Source organism: Canis aureus, chromosome 2 (assembly GCF_053574225.1).
Source record: "Canis aureus isolate CA01 chromosome 2, VMU_Caureus_v.1.0, whole genome shotgun sequence".
In the NCBI taxonomy this organism is placed as follows: Eukaryota; Metazoa; Chordata; class Mammalia; order Carnivora; family Canidae; genus Canis; species Canis aureus.
Genome location: NC_135612.1, coordinates 41,747,894 through 41,762,809, shown reverse-complemented (window position 1 = coordinate 41,762,809; position 14,916 = coordinate 41,747,894). Strand labels below are relative to the sequence as shown.

Below are 14,916 nucleotides of genomic sequence, written 5' to 3'. Positions count from 1 at the left end.
CACTTACTTTCTAGATGGGAAGACAGACAACATGTTAGTAAAACAGATTAACTGAGTAGTTATAAGGATGTCTAGGTGGCTCAGTGGTTGAGTGTCTGCCTTTGGCTCAGATAGTGATCCTGGGGTCCTGGGATTGAGTCCCGCATCAGGCTTCCCACAGGGAGCCTGCTTCTCCCTTTGCCTATGTCTCTGCCTCTCTCTCAGATAAATGAATAAAATCTTAAAAAAAAAATAGACTAGTCATAGGTTATGGCAAGCACTGAGGAGGCAAAAAAGATGGCTGCCGTGACTAGGAAGTCACTTCAGATAGAGTTCAAGGAAAGTCTGGCTAAGGAATAACATTTCAACTGAGGCATGAGGGATGTAGATGGTCAGCCACCGGAAGAACTAGGGTCGGGGGTGGGGGACCAACACAAGCAGTAGGACCTACAAAGGCCCAAACCGGGGAAGAGGGTGGAGGATCTTCAGACAGAAGGAGGCTGTGTGGCTGATGTAGGTGTGAGAATGACCATGTGGGAGGTGAGGACAGCAGGGGCAGTTCACACAGGGCCGTGAGACGAGAAAACCTCAGGGATGAGAAGCTACTGAGGGGTTTTAAATGGGGAATACCAGGATTGATGTTTGTGAGATATTTCTCTGAGTGGAGTGCAGAGAATGTATTGGAGAGAGCCAGAAAGGAGGGGAGGGAGATGGTCAGGAAGCTTTTGAAGGACCCTGTTGGGGGTCTGTGACTTGGTGCACAGTGGTGGCAGAGACAGAGGGAGAAGCTGACAGATGAAAGGCATAACTTGGAGGCAGAACCAGTGGAATTTATGGCTGCTTTGGGCTGGGGATAGAAAGGGAAACTGAGGAAATTAGAATGATCTTCAAGTTTTGATGTCAAACGTTTTGATGTCTGCATCGGGGGATCTTGGTGTCATTGAATGAGATGAGGAAGGTCTGGAAGGAAAGAGTTCATAAGAGGGAGGGAATTGAGAATTTAATTTTGTCAGATCTAAACTGGGGGCATGCTATGGATTCTGTGGTGTGCCACACAGATCTCTCTCCACAACCCAGGTTCTCATTTCCCTGGCTGCTGGTAGTGTTGGCTGACTCACTGTGGAGTCTGTCCCCAGGCCTCAGCAGAAGGGACCTAACTCTTAAGACTACACTTTCCCCAGGGTAGCTGGCAGCCAGGGCCGCCCACTTGCCTCAGCACGGGACAACCTTGAAGGCCATTCCTTCTCCAAAGCTCTCCATGGCACCAGCTGAGCTCCTGTTGTGACTGCATCAGAGTTTCGTGTCTCCCCTTGCCCAACCCTGATGCTCTCGTGCCATTATAGTATATTCCTGAGGATGGCTCTCTGTGAACCTCCTCTCATAAATCTCTACCTCAGGAGATCCCTGGGTGGCTCAGCGGTTTAGCGTCTGCCTTTGGCCCAGAGCCTGATCCTGGAGTCCCAGGATCGAGTCCCATGTCGGGCTCCCAGCATGGAGCCTGCTTCTCCCTCCTCCTGTGTCTCTGCCTCCCTCTCTCTCTCTCTTTCTCTATGTCTACCGTAAATAAATAAATAAATAAATAAATAAATAAATAAATAAATAAATAAATCTATCTTAAAAAAAATCTCTACCTCAGAGCCTGATTCCAAGAACCCAAACCAAAGCAATTGGTGCCAGGAGTGATCCTAGGAAGCAGACCCTAAAATAGGATTTTGGAGCTGCACCACCTGCCAGCCAGACCAAAGGACCTCTTGCCCCTGGCATTGGTGTAAGGAAATGGTGAAAACTTTCACTGGTGGTGTAATGTCTCAGTCATTTGAAAGATACAGGCAAAGAAATTCAACAGCTGTTACTGAGTGTTACTGATGCATTAGAGAAACACAATAAAAATGCTGAGTATGATTAATTTAACCATCACTCAATTACATGCTGCACATAGGATCCAAGTTGATGTTGCTGCTGGGGACACAGAGTGTTATCATAGTCCTCTCTTTGAGTGAAGGGGGATGGGGTTCAGATAATAAATGGAGTCTTGGTCCAGGTTTGGTTCACAGTGGGCCTAGTGGTTCCTTATGGTCACCCAGTGATCATTTCCCCTGGCCCTAAAAGCACACTCGGAGTGGATGAACTTGGCCTGTGGAATAAGGCATCATTGTAGTGGGGAAGGCTGAGAAATTGCCTCCATGTCTCCAGGCAAGAAAGTAAGTCAATAGCTATATTGCAATATTGCAACCTGGTGAGGACGGCATGTTTGAGCAACATGCTTAAAGACCTAAAGAATGCCGGGGAGGTTATTCCATCATATTCCTGTCAGAGCCATCAGTCTGGCCCCTATAAAATTTAGATTTGGTCCTGTCATAGGACAGTGGACTCCCACAGTCTTAACCACTGTGGTAGAATTAGCCACAAATGGACTGCTGTGCCAGATATGGTATCTTTTCTAGTGTAGACTGACAAGGTTCAGGATACAAGGTATATGACTATTAAGCTAGGAAATGCATTCTTTTCTATCTCTATCAGAGAGGAAGACTAGAGTAATTCATGCTCATGTGTGATAGACAACAGTAGCCATCATGTACAGTCTTCTCTAAGGGCTAAGCTATAATACCCAAGAATGCCTCGACTGTTCAGACCCTCCGCAGAATCCACACTGACCCACTGTATCCATGATATCCTGTTAATCAGACCAGGTGAACAAGAAAAAGAAAGAGCACATAAATTAGAGATAGCCTTTGTAAGATACCTGTGCCCTAGCAGGTGGGCGGTAAACACCATGAATATTCAAAGGCAAGTTCTATCAGTGAAGTTTTTATGAGTCCAGAGGTCTGGAGCACATCAGGACATCCTCTCAAAGGGAAGAGCATTTGATTGCATTTAGCTTCTCCTACCACTAAGAATGAATTACAAGAGCAAGTGTTGTTGGCTTCTGGAGGCAGTCCCGGGAGAATGACCCGCAGGCAGTAGGGCTGAGACAAATGGAACTGGCCACACGTGCCATGCCAGACTTTAGAACTGCTATGGACAGTGGCTTCCATGTGCTTGCCCTTTCCCTCCTTTTTAACTAGAGAGTATCTACATCAGTTCTCCTGTGCCCATCCCACCATTATCTCTTGGGTGTTGGAAGCTGGGAGGAGACAACATCTCTTTTCAGATCCCTGGTCTTTAAATTGAGAGAAATAGTGCTCAAGAAGCTGTACCTGAGGGAGTTGCACACGGGAGGAAGCCAACCTGTACCTGCACCTGACTTAGATGATGAAATCCAGGGGTTATGACCCTGAACATGATGTTGAAATGGGATGAGACTCTAGGGGAAGGGTGAGCATATTCTGCAATGGGGGTATGTGAATTTTCCTCCAAATGGCTAAACATTTCTCATTTCATCTGTTCTTCCAGAGCTCGCCACTCCCTCCAGCAAAGGGAGACTCTTTGTCCCCTCCCCATGAGCCTTTGTGACTGCCTTAATTATTAGAGGATGGAGGATGTCATGTTGTGTAACTTTTTAGTTGTCACATGAGGTGACACAGCTGTCATGAGAGTCTTGCTCTCTCTCAAGAGTGTTGACCACTGCAACCCTGCCACTGTGCTTCAGAATTGCCAAGCAGCCCCTTGGAGAGGTCACTTGTAAGTGTTCTGGCTGACAGTCCTAGCTGAGGTTTTGAGGACCAGCATTGTTTGCCAAGATACACAAGCATGGGAGACTTTTGATAATCCTAGCCTCTTCTTGTGCTTTGAACCACCCCAGTTAATGCCGCAGAAAGCAGAGGTGAGGTATCCCCACCGAGTCTCAGATTTGGAACAACTCTGAAGGGCCATCCCAGTCCCAGAGCTTCCCATGGGATGGCCTATACATGTGGAGAGGTAGTTTATGAACATAGAGGTCAAGAGAGTGGTCAGGACCAAAGAAGCAAATTGGGGAGATACCAGAATGTGCATAGTTTTCAAAGTCTCAGGTCTGGGTGACATGACCTGGGGGAGAAAGTATATAGAGAGATGGGGGTTAGGACTGAGCCCTGGGGCATTCTATAACCTAGACCTGGCAGAGAAAGGAGAGATAGGAAGGAGCTGGAGGAAGAGAAAAATCAGGAGACAGTGGTCCAGAAGCTGGGAGAAGAGGATGTCCCAAAGGGGAGGGGCTGCTGAAGACAAGATGCAGTGGGGTATCTGAAGGTCAGGTGACCCTAAAATACTGCAAGTGCAGCATAGGGACCAAGAGCCAGGGGAGCAGTCTGGAGAGCTCATGGGAGTTCCAACCCTAGTGCTTCTAGCCTCCTGTGTCCAGAGGTCAATCAACAAACCCACAAAAGAGGTCCTGACCTTTCCCTTCTTGGCATTCCTGTAGCTCTCCCTCATTCTGTTGTCTGTGACTCCAGTCTTGTCTGCTCAGCAGGGTGGTGGGCTCCTAAGGTGGTCTTTTGTTGTGTTCTCACCAGTTCCAGGGAGTCCTGGGTTCCTACTAGAAACCCACTCAACATTTGCTGACCGAGAGCTTGTTGGCTTCAGCTCCCAACCTGAAATTGCCGAGGGCCACCCAGGAACCACAGCCGCTCCAGGAGAAATTACATATCATCAGAGCTGCTAGAAGTTCCAGAGAGATCAGAGCTCTCAGAAAAGAGGATACTAACAGCTCTCTGAGATAGGTGGCTGATTATTATTGAGAATTTATTTTTATTAATTCTTTTATTTAAAAAAAATTTTTTTTTAAATTACTGAGAATTAAGGGAAGCAACAGGCTTGTGTCTCCTGGCAACTGGGGGTGCTGTGGGCAGTCTGCTATCTGTTAAATAAATGGTTTTCACCTCAGGAAACTTCTGGGGGTGCTCCAACATTAAAAGGCGGCGATCTCTGTTGAATGGAGCTCCAAGTTCTTGGCTGTGGAGCTCTTTCTCCTTGATGCCAGAAGGGGATGAACAGAGAAGGAGTGGTGACATCCCTGCTCTGTGTCAAACCCAGAGGGGTCCCAGTTATGAGAGTGTGGTCCCCTTGCCGTGTCCTCAGCTGGGAGGATGGTAGGGCCAGGACTCCTCCTCATAACTGCATGAGAGAGAAGCTGAATGCACTGTTAGCAGGGTTGGGGGAGGGGGGCTGGAGGTAGAAAGGCAAGGTTGTAGGGAGCAGGTGCCCATTCTGGCATGATCAAGGCCTGGGCTCTGTCTGCAGGCACCCCCCCTCCACCCCAGGGGTCACTGCACCTCCATGAAGCATGGGCATCTCTGAGAGTGAAGTGGTGGCTGGGACTCTGCATCAGACACAGACTCACAGCACAGCTGTCAGACCTTCATGTCCCCACCCAGGGCTTTGCAACCACACAGGGGTGAGGCCTGGGACAGAATGATTTGTTAGAGCTTGCTCAGGGAGACGCAGCCACCCGCCAGAACTGCATTTACCAGCGACCTCTGACACCGTCACAGCTGTGGTCGGTATGCCGTTCCAGGCAAGCTATGTGACCACTTGCAGAAGGACAGGCCTCCTTCTGTCAGCCCTCGAGGACTGGTTTTTGTCTTTGACTTCACGGACAGCTTAAAATTGTTATGGAAAAACATTTTTATTAAGACATGTTCAACTCACTTCCAATGAAATGATTAATTTTTCATTTACAGTGGTGTCCAATGTTTGTCTTCTGTTCTTTTTTTTTCTTTCAAAACCAGCACCAAAAAGTGAAACAAAAATACCATGGGTACAGTACGTAATGGAAGTTAACTAATGGAAAATATATACATTTGACTCTGAAATGAAGAAAAGAGAGCAAAGCAATGATATTATTGCTATTGAGGATCTTTCCCTGTGTTCTGATAATATCAAGCCATGGTCAAGTGAGAGGGTTTCATTTGCACCCACGAAAGTAGCACCATAAGGTCCTAAGACTCTGCAGTTAGTAACACATTTTGCACAATCAAAAAGGTACAGTACTTAAGTGACAGTACAGGGTATCGTTAATAAACATCACTGTTGTGATCACAGGGTTTCGATGTCTTCTGTACAAAGTGGAACGAAAGCGCCAAGGATGGCTTCGCTGAAATCAATCACTTCTTGTGCCATAGACAGAAGGCAGGCTGGTGGTGAATTTCAGAGCAACAGTGCCAGCATGAGCTAAAAGAGGTCAGAAAGACACGAACTTTGGGAGAACCAATGGATGTTTAGTAAGAACCAAATCAATTATTTGCATTTTGAAGGTGTGAGGCCCTTGCCAGAAGCATCCAGTTGATAGAGTCAAGGTAGCTGGGGTGTAGGTGGGGAGGGGGGTAATTCAGAGGCACCAGGGAGAGGGCTTGCCTATGGGCAAGTACGTGCACATGCTTGCCCAGCTTGGGTACCAGATGCAGATGAGCAAGAAAGGCTGCCCTGGCTTCCTTAGCTTGCCACCCAGGCTCTGCTCCTCAGTGTGTGAGGTTGCTATCTTTCTGACATTACATGGTAAAGCACGGCCCATTTGGGGTTGGGGGAAAACGGAACCCTAGATCCCCAAGAATTTGAGAGTTTTGTGGAAACGGGGTTGGGGGTCGGGGAGAGTCTCTTGGTGGCCAAGCCTGAGCTGGGGAGGACAGCATTTTGCATAGGCTCCGGTGCAACTGTTTTGGGAGGGGGAGGTTTACATGCAGGGTGGATCGCTCCATCCTGGCATTCTCTCAGTCCTTGACACAAGCAGGTTTCTCAATACTTCTCATTGATTCAAGTGGAACTGCACACATTTCTTGTCATCCCTACCACTTCTCTGTCTCTGGAATATTGAAACAGCCTTAAGCTAACCCTAAATTTGTGACATCATCAAAAACAAAAGTAGATACATAAACACAGCACCAATAAATCAGGAAGTCCTCAGAGACGACCCCAGGGAGATTGGTATAAGTGAGACTCCCTGTCCATAATAAGGGAGGTGAAGGAGGGTGGTTATCAGGATAAAGTCTTTGAATGTAAGCACCCATCAAACACCCACCAAGTTGGTGAGCGAAACAGGCCTCCTGGCATGTAGAGTCTTTCCCTCCTGGTTCTCAAAGCGGGCAGGGTTGTAGTGTCTTCTGTGCTCTTGCCATTTCCCCAGGCTTCTGGAGAGGGCACAGCTCTTTATGAGGGGCTGCAGGAGGGAAAGACTTTCTTCGTGCTTTCTGAGAGTCATCCTTGCCTTACTAAGAAGATGGGTCAATTACAATAGTGTGACAATGATGAGTCCTGCAAGGTCTGGGCTATGGGAAGGCACGGTGGCTGTGCAGTGATCCTGGCCAGGTGGCACTCCTCCACTGATCCTGGCATACCAGGTGGAGTGGCTTCTAGAGGAAACCAGTCCCATGCCAAGGCGAAGTAGCCAGAAGTTCTATAAAGAATCAACTTCAGATAGATGGCCAAGGTCACCTTATAGAAGCCATCTATGAGGTGCAAGGCTTTATGAAGTACTGACTGGAGTAGATGCCCCAGAAGGCGGAGGGGGTGATGAAGCTGTCCTGAGCTCATCTTTATGCCAGAAAACAGTCCCATCCCCCAAATTAACATATGTCCCATTTCATAGCATCTTGAAGAAAGACTTTTATGTTTCCCCATGCTGTGGACAGTAGAGTATAAAAATCAGATGCCTCCCCAAACCCAAACACTTCTAGAATATTCTCCCCAACACAGGTGGTATGTACAACTATGTGGCCCTGGCATCCTTGGCTGATACGGATGCAAACTCTCAGGGCTAAGGCCCACGATCTAGAGAACATGTTTTCAGAGACGGGTTGAGAGGCAAAGTGCTGATTCTTGTGTTGTCAAGAAGGGTTCTGGCTGCCGGGCCCTCTTGGGAGAAGCCATTAGCAGAGGCTGCTGACATCTGTCCTTCCTTCCAGGGTGCCGTTGGCTTTCAGAATAAAGCCTGTTTTAACATCAAATGTCTCCTTTGGGGGACAATCTCCCCGTGGCATATTAAGCACCAGGAATTCAAACGCCAAAAGAAAGAGCGTCTCTTTCTTTTGACAACTGTCTGTCAGAGGTGTTCCCTTTGAGGTACACGGAACCTTAGAAATGACAATAATTTTGTGACTCATGCCTATTTTTTCCTTACTGTAGAAAGCCATCCAGTGGCTGTTAACAATATATTAAGTACAAAAGCGCTAACAGCAAACGTCAGGTTCACGCTCAAGTTCTATAGGATTGGGTTCTTGGGACAGCCGTGTGGGTGAGCGGTGGTATGGTCTGGGGGGGTCCTGGCCGCAGGACTGGTGTGCTCTTGGGTGGGCAGGCTTTCAATTAGCCGTGTCATCAGGGTTCAGACCATGTGTGGGAGCGCTGAGGGACCGCTGGGCCACGTGTCATGAGCTTGGTGATGGTGGTGGCGGCTGGCGCATCTTGTTGGCATAGAAGTCCCTGCACGTCTGGCAGCAGCGCTGGTACCACCGCATGTCCTGGCAGAGGTTCTTTTCTCGGATGACCCGGCAGTACACCGTCCACTGGTCCCGTGTACATTTGTAGGTCAGAGCAGCTGAGGGGATGGTGAGGAGAGAGAAAGCCCAGAGGTTATGGATGGCATGGGGACATCATGGCTCATGCTCAGAGATGGCCTATGGTCTGACACACTCTAAGCTGCCCTCACTCGCATGTATGCTGGAGTCTTACATGGACTTGGGGAAACATGCCCACTGCCAGGGCCACGTGATGTCACTTTTTCCTACAGGGGATGCACTCCGTGTCTAACCTAACCACTTAGCAGAGCATGGCAGTCTGGCTGCTTCCGCGGGGCAAGGGCAGTTGCACACCCTGCTTCTCAGCTAAATACTACTTACTGTTATATTTTGGCGAAGAACACCATCAGGGCTGGCATTTAGAGGAAAGAATGGCATGGGGCAGTGGACTTCATAGGGCCCACTAAAGCATGAGCTCCTAGCACAAGCAAGTAGCCTAAATCACCCTCAGGGTCATCCTGCGGAGAGAAGGTCATGCCTGAGGGAGGTCTCTGGAGCATCCCAAGGAGGTCCATGCGTGCAGAAGCTGGGGGTGCCCCTCTCTCTGCAAGCTCAAAGACCCCCCCCCAGTGAAACAACTTATAAGCCCCCTTCATTCTGGTTGCATTCCAGCATTAGGGAAGGGGGCTCTGGGTAAGAGAATATTCCTTAGGGATTTCTATTGAGAAAAGCAGAGACTGTTCAAAGGAATCACCAGATTCATGTCAAATAAATGTTCCTCTTCTCCTTCCCATGCCACTGAATTCAAGACTCCAAGCTATCAGCACTTCCGTTTTCTTCTCAAGCATCAGCTTGAGGAATATCCCACATGTACATCACTAAGGTTTTGTGAATAACACTCGCTCCTTCACTTCTGGAAGAATGAACCTCCCCTTGCCCTCCTCGTGCACAGGAACCCCAAAACATTAACCGAGGACCATCCTCCTGTGCTCCTCACTGTTGGTGGTGTGACTAGTGGGATGCTTGAGGCATCGTGTTTGAGGCTGCCACTCGCAGACATGCTTTTCATGACAAAAAAACAAATCCCATCTCTGCAACCTCTGACCTTCTACAGAGCTGACAAGTATTGACCTCTTGAGGGATCAGATCAGGCCCAATGGGGGGCTTTCTGGCTTCTAGAACTCCTTAGCCAGTGGGGACTCACTGGGGGGGGGCAGCACCCTCCCCAGCAGCCTGGGGCCACTCACCAAGGCGAGGGGAGGTGATGGTGTTCACGTTGATCTTGTCATTGCAGACCTCCTGGTGGCACTGTCTGTAGGCTGCTGGCTTCAACAGGGTGGGGCACTCGCTGCCATGGCGCCCGGTGACCTTGTGCATGCACTGGACCACGCGGGATTGCAGGCCCTTCCCACAGGTCGAGGAGCACTGCCAGAGACAGGGACCAGTCTGAGCTGGGGGCCTAATCTGGGCTGCAGCATGTGGCAATGGCTCTGCAATGTAGCTGCTCCTGGGCCTGGCCCCTGCATGTCATTCCCAGGGGCTTGAAATAATGCAGGACAAGGAGGCTTGGCTGCACCCCAGCTGCCTGATAGAAGCCTGTTTCAAGATGTTACGGACTGAATGTTGTCTCCCCAAATCCACATGTTGAACCCCTAACTCCCAATGGGATGGTATTAGGGGAAGGTGAGGGGCCCTTTGGGAGGTAATTAGGTTTAGATGAGGTCATGAGGCCAGAGCCCCCATGATGAGATTAGTGTCCTTATAAAAAAGAAGAAGAGTGGGATGCCTGGATGGCTCAGTGGTGGAGTGCCTCCCTTCAGCCCAGGGCATGATCCTGGAGTCCCGGGATCGAGTCCCACATCAGGCTCCCTGCATGGAGCCTGCTTCTCTCTGCCTGTGTCTCTGCCTCTCTCTTTGTGTCTCTCATGAATAAGTAGATAAAATCTTAAAAAAAAAAAAAAAAAAAAAAAAAAAAACAAAACAAACAGGAAGAGAGATCAGAGCCTTTCTCTCCACCACATGAAGACACAGTGAGAAGGCAGCCACCTGCAAACCAGGAAGTGGGTCCTCACCAAGAGCCAAATCTGCCAGCACCTTGGACTCCCAGCCTCCAGAACCACGAGAAATAAATGCTCTTTAAGCCCCCAGTCTATGGTATTTCATCTCGGCTGCCCAAGCTAGGACACAAGACAGTTGCTGAAATATTAATTTATGAGGCCTGCATTTCACTTCCCACCCTCTCTACTTTAGTTCTGAGCACGAAGCTGGGCTTCCGTATTATAGAGATAGGGACAGGATGGCCTGGTGGCGCCCAGGAGGTGCTGGGCCTGATGACCTCTGGCATCTCCCCAGCGCTTTGTGCTACATGAGGCACTGGGCCCTTCACCTGACCGTGTGGTTGTGGAGGGAAGCTCAGTAATGGGCAGGGTCGAATTTCCTGCAAGCCTGGAGAGTGGAGGCCCAGAATTAAGTTGGAGAAAATGAAGTACAACCTTTCTTGTATAATGGAGTCCTGGAGTCACATACTACTTGTGGTTCATGGTTTTAACTCAGACGCCAAGGCCTGGGTTGCTGGCATCTCTGGCACCTGTAGGCCTGGGTTTGCCAAAACCAGCCCAGTGGCAGCTCAGCAGACGTCCCAGGTTCTCAATGTGTGGACTTGGCGGGACTTGCCCATGCAGCTCCTGCCCTCCTCCTGTCCCTCTTTGTACCCTTTTAAAGTGTTCCACAGGGAACCTGCCAGCTACTCAGCCTCTCTGCCCCAATTCCACCTCCAAAGTCCTGGGCCCTTGCTGGCTCTCCCAGGAGCCCTTGGAACTGTCTCTCTGATAAGCTGGTCTCTTTTGGCCAGAGAGTCAGGTCCACATGTGCACTCTCTCCATCTGGAGTCCCCTAGCACCCACACCATCTGTGATTTATGGGGTTCTAAGAACACTCTGCAAAACTTTAATAATGCAAAGGCCTCAGGTGCCACAGCCCAGCTGGAGTTAATACCGCACCTCAGGGTGGAGAGGGGAGGGGGGCCTGTCCTCTGAATGCCACATGTGGTGGCCATGCCAGGTGCTGTCTGGATCATGTGCCTCCCAGTCTCCTGCCCTTTAGCCCTGACCTCAGCCTGTGCTGGAGGGAGGGCTTTCCCTGGAGGGGAGGGGGGTCTGTGAGGAGTCATAAGGCCTAGGCTCCAGGGCACACTGCTGGTCCTGTGTGTGGCCAAGGGGGCACAGTCTGCTCCCCAAAGGGCTTTGGTGTACCAGGTGGATTCCTCTGCTTTCTAGTCTGACAAGCAGGATCACATTTTTTGTTGGTTTTTCTTTTTTCTTTTTTCTACTTTAGAAGGATAAAGAGGCTCAGGGGGAATGCTGCTGTGATGGGGCTCCAGTCCTCCCCCCCACCCCCCCTCAGCTGTGGGCCCTGGCACATTCAAACCAGAACAAGCACTCTCCCCAACGGCCAAGACCAGCCCCAGGGTCTCAGCTTTATGTCTCTCTTCACATCCAATCTTCTAGATAAACTAGGCAACGGCTGCTTATGGGCTTGAGAATTCATCACTCATCACAGATGCAGATTTCTGGGCTCCACCCTAGGCCTCAGGACCTGGCACCGGAGCACAGGTGTGTGAGGGGTGCTGAGGTGGATGGATGAGGTCACATGAGGAGGCCCCGCCCACAGGAGACCTTGAACGTGGGATGGCTGTCACAGCAAGGACTTCCACCAGGAGGGATCTGGGAGGGAGCTGGGATCTGTTGTGTGAGATCACCAGGTGAGCTTTTCAGAACCCCAGTGTCCCACACCAATCACTCAGTGCCTCTAGAAGGGGCACCCAGAGCTGAGAACCTCTGATTTATCCTGAACTTCTGCCCAGTGGCCTGTGCAGAGTAGAAAGATCTCTTTTTTCTTGCAATGAACTGGTTGAATATTCATATTCAAATATGTGTAATTACTTAAGAACTGACATCCAGCCACTGCCCTGCGGAGTCCATATACAAGCAACAGACATGCTCGAACATGAGGGGGGGGGGAAGGCTTTTGCTAAAAATTATTCTTGGAAAGAGTTATACTCAAGAACAAAACCTCTCACAGTTCAGGGGGAGGCCTAAGGGACTCCTTTAATTATTTAATTATTTGTAGTAAATAAAGTAGCCTTTAATTATTTGTAGTAAGATCACTCAGGGATAAAAAAAAAAAAAAAAAGGAAACAGAAATTTAACTGTCTCCGGGAAGTATGATTTCATAATCACAGATGAGGGAGGATGATGTAAAGAAATGTTTAAAAATCACTTAAAAGCAATCTGGTAAGTGGTTATACAAGGGGACTGGGAGTCCACACCAACAGAGTGAATGAAGGAAAAGACTGAGGAGAATACAGTACAAGATCCCGCGAATGCAGAGCACAGTCACACCAATACACAGCCACAGCAACACAGAGCAAGGCCACAGCAACACAGAGCAAGGCCACAGCAACACAGAGCAAGGTCACACCAACACAGAGCAAGGCCACAGCAACAGAGAGCAAGGTCACAGCAACACAGAGCAAAGTCACAGCAACACAGAACAAGGTCACAGCAACACAGAGCAAGGCCACAGCAACAGAGAGCAAGGTCACAGCAACAAGATCACAGCAACACAGAGCAAGGTCACAGCAACACAGAGCAAGGTCACACCAACACAGAGCAAGGCCCCAGCAACACAGAACAAGGTCACAGCAACACAGAGCAAAGTGACACCAACAGAAAGGTCATACCAACCCAGACCAAGGTCACACCAACGCAGCACACACAGTGCTAAGTTATGCCACAGCTTGTGTGAGACTACCTAGCAAGGGTAGTACATATAGATTCCAAAAGAGGCAGTATCTCTGAACACTGGCAGCGTAACAGGTGTATTCTGGCGGTGACTCAGGTGACTCAGAAGGGTGGGGTGAGTAACAATGAAGGCGGACACTGCAAATCTTAGGCTGCACCTTACACAACTGCTCCTATTCAACTGTTTTTGACCTCGTACAACCAGCACCTTCATAAGGTCTCATTTGATAATATGCTACAGAAGAAAAACAGCAATATTTCTAAGTGAAAATATCAATAGATCCCTTTAAATATGAATGTGAAACTACCAGAATAATGCCATATATTTGACGTAGGCATTTGACCCGTCCACCTCTACCATTAAAGATATTTATTTACATGTAAGTTGATTGTAAAATTAAAACAAAACAAAACCCTGCTTTCTGGGGAAATGGGATTACTGCATACTTGGGACTCGTCATCTCTGCCTATTTGGCACTAAACTACATATGTGGGGAAAAGAGGTATCTGTGTGCTGATCTAGAGACACTGTGAAGGTCCTTTTTCTCATCGGATTGTGACTTGAACCATGGACCCTGGAGCCACCGTCTAGAAGGAGACTTGTCTGGAAGGGAGAATTGGGAATTAGGTGTCTTCATACTCCTTCTTGGAGAGGGAGATCTTCCAGGGCGGGATAGAGAAGGCTCCTGAAGTTCTGCTTGTCTTGCTCCCATGGCACCATTTGACCACACAAGATACCCAAGGCCATGATGTCTGGGCAGTCAGCTCGGCTGAGTCACTTCCTGAGCAGGAACATCAGAAAGGGTTTCGATGTCTTTTACAGGTGTCATTATTACTATGTAAAAATCAGGGCAAGAACTCCAGTCTGTGGGTCTATTCAAACCAAATGCAAAACTGACAGGGTCACTGCCTGAAAATGATCAATGACCATTGTAAAACTCAGGTGTCTAGGGTTGACCTTGAAAAATGATTTCCCCTCTGCAAGTTCCTAGTCTTGTTTCACAGGCTCACAGGCTGGGGGGTCGGGGGAGGGAGAGCATTCACGACACCCCTGTGTATACAGATGGTGTGTTTGCTTATCCCATGGGCTCTCCTGTAAGGTTCCACAATAGTGTGGAACATTCCACAGCAATCCTGAGGCTGCTGGCCTTTGAGCTCAGTGGGGGTCAGTGTCTGGGCCAAGGTCACAGTAAGTGGCAGAGGATGGACAGGACAGGACCCCAGCTGCCCCATTTCATGGACCGAATTCCATATTCCTGTATGAATGATGGGTTGTACTGGCTGCAGCCTCTATGTGAGTCAGGAAACAAAAAACTAGCTAACGGCCCAGGTCCACCATTTTATTCATTATCTTGCCTAGCATAGGGTCACAGGCTTTTAATTTTCTAGCCTGGAGAAAGAACTGCTCTATGAGATCATGGAATTATCTCCAAAGCTCCTGCACAGAGACTCAAGTGTCTGTTCTCATAGCTCTTCAGCACCTCCATGGGGCAGGGCAGGGCCAGGTGACAGGCTGTGGGCTGACCTTCAGCTGCCATGGGGGCACTCAGGGACCCTGCAGACAAATCTCTCACAGGGGGGATTTGCTAATGGGGGCAGAATGGCTTTGCTAAATTTTTCCTGGCATCCTAGGGACTCTGCTGTTCACACAGCTGTGAGCTGTGAAAGGCTTGTAGTCATTTAGAAGAACTTTTGAGAGCCTTGGGGTGTTTGCTTATCCACCTGAACTGTGTCTGAGTCAGCCCCATAGAGACAGCTTCAACACATCA

At 49.0% G+C, this 14,916-nt stretch overlaps 1 protein-coding gene across 1 annotated transcript in view; it reads right to left on the bottom strand.

Moving 5' to 3' along the window:
- Positions 1 to 5,502: 5,502 nt before the first annotated feature.
- ADAMTS17 (ADAM metallopeptidase with thrombospondin type 1 motif 17) overlaps positions 5,503 to 14,916 on the bottom strand; it is a 330,972-nt gene continuing 321,558 nt past the window's right edge. Inside the window, exons 22-23 of the mRNA XM_077869670.1 lie at positions 9,593 to 9,770; positions 5,503 to 8,425 (exon numbers count right to left, since the gene is read on the bottom strand). Of these exons, the coding sequence (XP_077725796.1) occupies positions 8,256 to 8,425; positions 9,593 to 9,770 (348 nt within the window). The 3' untranslated portion in view covers positions 5,503 to 8,255. The remainder of the gene's footprint in view (positions 8,426 to 9,592; positions 9,771 to 14,916) is intronic.